This window comes from Astatotilapia calliptera, chromosome 13 (assembly GCF_964374335.1).
Source record: "Astatotilapia calliptera chromosome 13, fAstCal68.1, whole genome shotgun sequence".
NCBI lineage: Eukaryota > Metazoa > Chordata > Actinopteri > Cichliformes > Cichlidae > Astatotilapia > Astatotilapia calliptera.
The window spans coordinates 15,421,636-15,429,924 of NC_137434.1; the positions used below are offsets into that span (position 1 = coordinate 15,421,636).

General features: G+C 44.6%; 1 protein-coding gene across 1 annotated transcript; it reads right to left on the minus strand.

The window, feature by feature from the left end:
• On the minus strand, window positions 1-3,317 carry hps6 (HPS6 biogenesis of lysosomal organelles complex 2 subunit 3). The gene has a single exon (XM_026190708.2). The coding sequence runs from the start codon at window positions 3,000-3,002 to the stop codon at window positions 207-209; it is 2,796 nt and encodes a 931-aa protein (XP_026046493.2). The 5' UTR covers window positions 3,003-3,317; the 3' UTR covers window positions 1-206.
• Between the last annotated feature and the right edge of the window lie 4,972 nt (window positions 3,318-8,289).

Consider the following 8,289-nt stretch of genomic DNA (forward strand, 5'->3'; position numbering starts at 1 on the left):
TAGGATCTTCAGTAGTCATTTAATATTTTCTAGTAGTCACATTTCAACAGTTTAAAAACAAAACAAAACAAGAAATACGATCTTATTATATATTATTACATATTATTCTGTTTTATAATATGATTGTCATCACACCGATTTACACTTCGGTCAGATTATGTGTTGAAGGGAGTATAAAGACAGTTTTGTTCTTCATTCATTCTTCTTCAAACTGTGTTAGCAGGTAGAGCCACCCTCTGCCTTTGAATAGCTGTTTGTGTGCAGGTCTGCTGTTCAGGGGTTTCTGCAAGAAGAGCTGGGGTGATGTTGTTGCACAGATCAGAGTCTGCACTGGGGTCTGTGACACTGCCGCTCTGCTCAGTGGGCTGGCGAGGCAGTGCAGGAGGGGGGAATGACGGTGACTGGAGGATGTCCACGTAGCGCTGGCTAGGCTTGGTCTCCCTCTGCAACACTTTTCTCAGCAGTGGTTTCAATAGCCCAACGGTCACCTGAGTACTGTGGGGGTCTGTGAAAGGAGGAGTAGAAGAGGTTGAACTGGACGCCAGGAAAGATGAGGAGTGGGAGGGAGTGTTGGGAGAGGGGAGGTTTTTCAGGACCATGTTCAGGATGGTGGTGAAGGTGAAATCCTCAGGGCAAAGTGTCCACAGCAAGTCCAGGTAGGGATCCAGGTCTCTGTGATGGGCCACCTCGCACAACAAAATAGTGAAAATCTCCTTGTTGAGCAGCGGACTCTGTTTACAGCACTTCTGGGCCACCTGGGTGACCCGATACCACTGCTTCTTGCTCATGAGGATCCGCAGAGCCTGTAGGATTGCGTTGGGTCTCCCACTCACCAGCAGCAGCTCCACCTCTAGGTCCTGCTGCTGGTCTCTGTCTGGGTTTAAGCTGGACAGAAGGTACAGTGCTCGTTTATATAGTGGCACGTTGCTTTCATTGCAGTCCCCTCCTCTCCCACTAGAAAAACTCCAAGAGGAAGCCGCCAGGCCCAGACCCAACCCCGTCGAGCCCTGCTCCTTCTGGGCGAGCTCGAGGAATCTGGGCAGCCAGCTGGGCTGGAAATGAAAAACTGACCTGCAGAGGAGCTCAAACACAGGCAAGGCAGCTGAGGAAGTGGAGGTTGTAGATTTTCCTTTACAGTTTGTAAAGTAATCGACCTTAAGGCTGCGATTGTGTTTTGGTCCCCCATTGGTTAATGACAGGGAGGCTACAGGGCTGGATGACAGACCAGCACTGAGAACAGTTTTCCACACATCAGGGGGAGCTCTGCTGGACAGAAATCCTTCACCGTTGTAGTGTAGCTGCAGAGCAGACTGCGCCGCCTTCCAACCCTCGGAGGGAAAGATGCTGAAGATGGAGTTGAGGTACAGCAGAGCCTCTTTATCCAACTCAGGAGACGACAGAAGCCTCAATACTTCTTTCTCAACTAGACTCTCACACATTGCCTCCACCTCTTTAACACTACCCCTCACTAAAGTCCCCTTCACTTCCTCCAGCGAAACCAGAGCCTTGAGCTCAGCCTCAAGAGAACCCATTAGCTTGTCTTGCCCTGTGATACATCCACCTCCTCCATTCTGGGACAGCTGTGCTCCCTTTTGCTTGAAGCCTGCGCTGAGGTAGCTGAAGAGGATGGAGGCTAAAGAGATGGGAGCCTGGAATCTCCCCCCTTTCTTCAGCGAGTCCACGGTGAGCGGGGTGCTGCTCAGGCTCCTCTGCTGGTAGTATTTACAGGCCTCTTCAAAGACAGCTTCTACCAGGAGGGCTCCAGGATGAATACTCTCCACTGTACTGAAACCAGGAGACTTTATTCTGAAGCTGCAGTCTCTGGAGTCCGTCCCCCTGCTCACCACTACAAAAAGTCCAGTTTCTGAGAGTAGGTGAGGTGTACACATATCTGCCCTGTTTGTATATAATAATGCTTCACTCATCAGCACAATCTTTTCCAGCTCTCTGCCACAGTTCAAGTCTATCAGATGCAGGTTTTGCCCCATAATTAGTGCCAGGGTGTCCTCATACATACCAAGGCTAGTGTGAGTGCTGTAATTTACCAAACAGTTGTCTTCTAGTTTGTATACTTGCCGCAGGACCCCGTCTTTTTGCAGGAGACAGAGCCAGCCTGTGCTGAGCAGCAGGAGGAGGCCTCCACAGGCTGTGGGTGAGAAGCTGCAGATCTCAGGTGGCTCAAGAGGAGACAAATATCCTAAGCAATCGATTACCAGCTTCATAAAGTCAGACTCTTTAGCTGAAAGCTTTTTAAGGGGGGTGTTTTTACATGTGGTGCTGACTGTAAAGGAGTCATAGCGAGGGGACCAGGAGAGGAAGAATTTGGAGATGTTCAACAGCGGCTTCGACTTCAAGTCAGGAAGAAGGTGCACATATTCCCCTGAGCTGACCACAGTAAAGTCAGGATTATTGTGGAGGGCGATTTTCACCCCTCCCAAGCTGACAGCCGTCTCGTTCACCTCAAAGTCACGTCTGCAAACACAGTATCTCAACTTATTCCTTGTGGCGCTGAGGACAGGGGAGCTTTCTGACGGCGGCCGCTCCTCGCACCAGATGATAAGATTAGAGCAAGCACAGACAGATACCACTTTAGCCCGGGGACTGTTGCACAACTGTGATGTCTGCAGGAGATGCCAGCCAGACTTGCACTCCTGGAACTTCCAAAACTCAACTTTCCCACTTTCATAAACCACTGCCACGACCGCTGCACCGCTGCTGCTGCCGCCGCCGTGATGCTCCAGATAGAAAATATCCACGATGGGCACGTTTACGCACAAATCCAGTTTCTTCTGGTTAGGAGCCAGCTGGGGTCTTTCATACTTGTCAAAAGTCACAAGACTGACCTTAGGCTTGCGGAGGACGACATGGATGTGACGTCCATCTGGGCTCATGCGAACACTGTTTATCTGCTCGTTGTTATTCAGACTGAGTATCTCTGTCAGCTCTTTACCGTGAGAAAAGTCCCCGAAATCTGACAGCTGCTTCAACACCAACCCCGCCATATTTCTCCGTTTCCACACCGAGCAGCAGCCCGTAAATACTTTGCCACAGCGTATTAACTAGCCTGCTAGCTTCTGTGGCACATAATCGGGGTCCAGAGTAGCTAACTGAATGGCATCCCGTTAATCTTCATCCTCAAGGTCCGTGCGTGGACAGACGTCCTTCGACAGCCGTCGTCCCCGGTAACGCCATGTCTGTCGACGACAATGAAGGCAAACAGTTCGCTAAAACTGACCTCTGGGTAAGTTTTAATCGAGAAAGGCGCTCTACTCATTCCACTGCTATGCTAGCGCTCCCCTAACATCACGGGATTGTTAATTTCCGGATACTCGGGCTGTTTTGCATAAGAGGAGGAGCCACGGCTGCAAAGATCGTGAGCGAGCAGAAGGAAGAGCGACAGCAGAGCAAAAGCGATACATATAGTACAAGAAATGGTGACGAGATCCGGTACATACGTTTGGAAACTCTTCTTTAATATTACTGACAGCACTTAATTAAACTTATTAGAATGTGTTGAATGTGAAAGCTGGAACACGCAAACACAAAAACTGTGATACGTACTGCTTATGTCTATGGAATAAGAAGTGTAACTTTAGTTATTGTACTTGTTTCGTCTTATTTTGTTACGTTATGTTATACATATTGATATCACCTAGTAGCCTGTGCAGTCTTATAATATGACTTTACTCTGAATTTATTGTATTATTAATTACTTCAATTAATCACTTCAATATTTTTATAACACAGGGGTGGGCAATTAATTTCCCCAAGTATCTGTCTGTCTGTCTGTCTGTCTGTCTGTCTGTCTATTGTAGTGATTGGACAGTACGTTTTTCTCACTAACTACAGCACTGGAAACATAGCTGGCAACTAAATTGAGCAGGGTTTGTGCACTAGTACAAACCCTGCACTCACCCAGTTCATTCTGTAGTCTTAGTCTTAGTGAATCACTTGCTTACTTTGTTGTTTGTATACATGATTTGCAGGTACATCCATTTTCCCCCAATAGAGAAACAATGGAGTAACTTTGGAGCTTCAATAACAGTTCGATATTGTCTGAATAACATTCAGACAATGTTCAGTTTGGCCTGAAGTGTCACCTTGAGCAAGAGATTGAATTGCTTTCTGTTCCAGCTTGATAGCAGACTTTAACCTCTACCTTTGAAAGGTCAAGCAAATCAAAAGTACATGGCCCTTTGGAAATCAGTCCTTCCACAAGAAACATTATGAGAGAGACACAAATAGAAACTTGGTGGTAGATGTTTTTAAAAACTTTAATTTTTGAAAATAGGTGCAGACCTTTTAAGGATTTTTTTCGCAGATTTGACTGGTGCTTGTTTACATGCAATTATTATGCCCCAGTTTATGCTGAAGTTTATTTAAACAATGCATCAAAATCACTATCCACATATGTGCGTGGGGGCATTTCAAAATGGCTGTCAGTGAGGACTGTGGTTCCACATGTTGTTGCAGTGCATTAAGAAAAATAAGGGCAGGGAATTTGCTCAGCAACGCTGGTGCTGGAAATAGCTTAAACACACATGAAGAACGAATGCTTTTCTGCTCGGACAGCTTTCTTAAAAGGTTGTTTTTAAACCAGTACGATGTAACTATGGAAACCAATGTACCTCCATGGATCTGGTGGCAAGAGTCCATCTTTACTGGCACAAAGCGAGAAACTACTCTAGCACATCCGTGTTCATTTTGGCAAAAGGGTGCGAAAAGCGACCGCCGGCCAATAAACAGTCTCACCAGAGTTCATACAAACCTGAGAAAGTGACTCACTTAAATCAGCATCCAAAGGCCGAGCCAGCTCGAATACCACGTGTGTGGTTGCAGGAGGATTTGAAAGGTGATGTTGGTCAGGCTTAGTGTCTGTAAACAAACAGCCTGGTAGGTATTTCAAAAACAGCTAACATAGCACACACAGGTAGAAAAAAACAATTTTGCCTTGGATAGAAAATACAGTTTATTACACTGGGAGTGAAAGGCTCAGCGGTGACTCAGTGGAAGTGAATGTCTGCAAGTTATTGAGGCCATGTTTACTGCCTTAGCAAATTTCAGGAGCTATCAAGTTAGCCCACTCTGAAGCTTTGCTGAAGCTTATCTTAGAAGCATTTTAGCGAGAAAAACAAATCTAAGAAGGTGCTGATTACAATAATTTCCTTGAGTGTTCAAGCAGCTCTAAATTTTGCTGCTTTTATTTTTATAAATTAGTCAAGTTGTCCACAGAGACAAAACATACACGCGGTCTCGAGTGAAGTCTCAGTATTGTGATAAAATGTGGGCTTCTATGATAAAATTAAGGCCTGTTGAGCTTGTCTGTGTTTGATAATATTAACCAAATCAACAGGAAACCTTGTGATACCAATAGCATAATTAAATCATGCTGAAACTTCCACTGCCTGCCCCTAAATTGAGCTATCTGTTGCACAATCATATTTATGAGATTTTACTCCAGGTCAGTCTTTGCTAAATTTTAAACCACTAGATAAAAGTTTTTGCTCTGGCATGTGCAGTAGTTCACCTGATATCCAGGAGGAGGCAGTATTGATCTTCAATCGCTGCACTTTGGTGACTTTAAAGTTCAGAGTACAAAATAATGAAAAGAATATCTGTGAAAAGTGCCCACTGAGGTATGTGGATGATGTTTTTCTTATTCTCACTCTTACCCCGAGTGCACAAATGCACCGAATCTTACTCTAAAGCACGCCAGACAGCACTCGCTGTGTCTTTCAATTATTATCACATGTCTGCACAGAGCCAGCATCACAAGGCTGATGTCTTCTCTCGACCGCAGTTAGCTCAACCGGTCCCTTAAATCTCATGACTTTTATTGTTTCTATTTTACATCACTGCATCCAAGCAGTTCGAGCTTTCCAGTAAAACCTGCGGTAATCCTGATATGGCTGGATGAGAGACATGTTTTTTTAAATTAATTTTCCACCTACGTTTGACCAACTAGGTGATCCAAAACAACGATGTGTTAGTTACAAAAGCTGCATCTTTACACCATACTCAAATTCACATATTCTTCTGTTAGTGTCTGAAATTACAAGGGGACAAAGTTTGAGGAAAAGTGTGATATTTGGCTTTTACCTCCTTGACCTAGCTGAAGAGTAACTCAGGGTCGCCTTTTCAAAGCTTTAAGCTCCTATAGGCTAACTCCGCTGTGCCAGAAACCACTTTAAAGGAGACAGGCTACCCATTCATAGTAGTCTGTGTGCCTGTGTATTTATGTCCTATTATGTCTCTGTGTCATTGCTGATAAAAATATATGGATGCAGTATGTTATTGGAACAGTATATTTAAGCCTAGTCGCCTACAGACAGGCTTGCTTTGGACCAAAAGAAAAAACCCGCCTTCTATTAGAGAGTGTGTTTAGTCTGCTGTGCTGTAGACAGGAAGATAAAGTGCTTGTCTGGAGACGCAAAGAGGGCTGGATGCAGAGGAGATTTCCTTTTTGAGTTATAAGGCTCAGAAAAGAAAACCAGTGGCTACAAATGTTCGGTGCTCAGGGTACAGAAGATGCCTGTCAGCTTCACTTCAGTGTAGATTTGGTTTCATTTGAGGTCAATTCAGGGGTAAAAATTGCCTGTGCAGGAGGGATATTTGTCGCCCTGCTTGGGCTTTGAGTGAGAGGCGACTTCCGTGCATCTGTTTCAAATGAAAGTTGCAGCTGTCAGTCTCCTGTCTGCTGTGAGAACACGTGGATATTACTGTCAGTTTGCTCTGGCTGTTGAAAAGCTGTCATGTCCGCTGCCTCTCTGCCTCTCTTTAGTTAGCTTCACTGGGGAATGTTGTCTCGAGCTTCAGGGGTCTCTCACTGATTCTCCTCTGCGCTGACATGCAGCCCTGCTGTGGGAGATGAAGTCGTCCATCATTTTTTAAAAAACAAATATGCGCACAAATGATAATCAAGAATAAAGGGATCTAAATGCTGCTTGTCACATAGGATTGTGCGGAATATTAAACAAGAAGCTGAAATGTAAGGATTTTTGGTAGCATTACTAAAATATTTAAAGTTTTAATGCATTTGGAGAACTAGAAAATTAAATAACCGCTATAAATCTGTAAGAAAAATGTTCCTCATATGGATTTTTTTTTAAATAGTTGAGAGTAATTCTTTGCCTTGAAAGGCAAATCTTTTTCTATCTACAGCTTATTTTTCAGAGCACTTCCCAGCAGCATCTATATTAAGGACTGTGTCTTCTTCTTCGTCTTCTTCTTTCGGCTACACCCTGCACCACAGCTGACCATCTGCCTCCATCTCACCCTATCCCTTACATCCTCTTCTTTCACACCAACCCTCTGCATTTCCTTCTTCACTACTTCCATGAATCGTCTCCATAGTCTTCCTCTTTTCCGCCTGCTTGGCTGCTCCATCTTCAAAATTATCCACTATCCCTCCTCTGCACACGTCCAAGTGGAAATCCTTTCTTCTGTAACCCTTAGTTTGGCCTCTTGTCTTTTTGTTAGTGCCAAAATGTTTATTGGCCCTGATTATGGCCTAATGGAGAAAACTGATCTTAGCAAAATCCTTGAAATGAAACTTCTGACGTTCCTAAAACAAACTCCACGGAGAGGTTGTGGCGGTGCAGACAGATCTGTAGCACTGTCGCTCATAAAAGACACTCCGCCTCATTGGCTGATTAGATAACATACCATTTACAATTGGCTGTCCCTCCGCATTTAGCTGCGGCTCTTATCTCAATGATCCATACCCCGGCTCTGAACAGCAGTAGCATTAGCTCTCACATCACACTATTAATCGGATTCATAGCCCTTGGCTCATTGCAGGCTGTGCTCCTTTTTTGGGAGCTATTTTCCTCTCCTGTTTGTTTCTTATCTCTGCATCTAGTCTTCATAAAAAAGCACACAAAATGACCCTTGTCATTGCAGCTGCAATACTGTCTGTGACCATGGATTGGCAGTATGTGCATTAATGGTGCAGCAGCTCAAACTGGTCATGAGAGGATAAAAGAAGGTCACGCCATCACAGTTTACAGAACACTGACTGAACTGTATCTGTAATGTGTATCTAAGGGGCCAGAGTATATATACTTCACCATCAGATCCTCCTTCAGTCGGTGATTGTGACAAGCCAGTAACCTAACTCCATTTCCTTTGTGTTTTATAGCTATAGAAACAGGTGTGAGTCACTGCGCTCGCTGCTGCTTTGACTGCACAAAGTCTCACTGGAAGAGACTAGAAGATCAAAGAACAGGATTTGGCTTTGTCCTCCTTGATTTCCTGTTCATTTCACCTCACTGCCTCTTCATTAATCAA

Coding starts and splice junctions, on each gene's coding strand:
- hps6 (XM_026190708.2), bottom strand. CDS start 3,002: ATGGCGGGGTTGGTGTTGAAGCAGCTGTCAGATTTCGGGGACTTTTCT.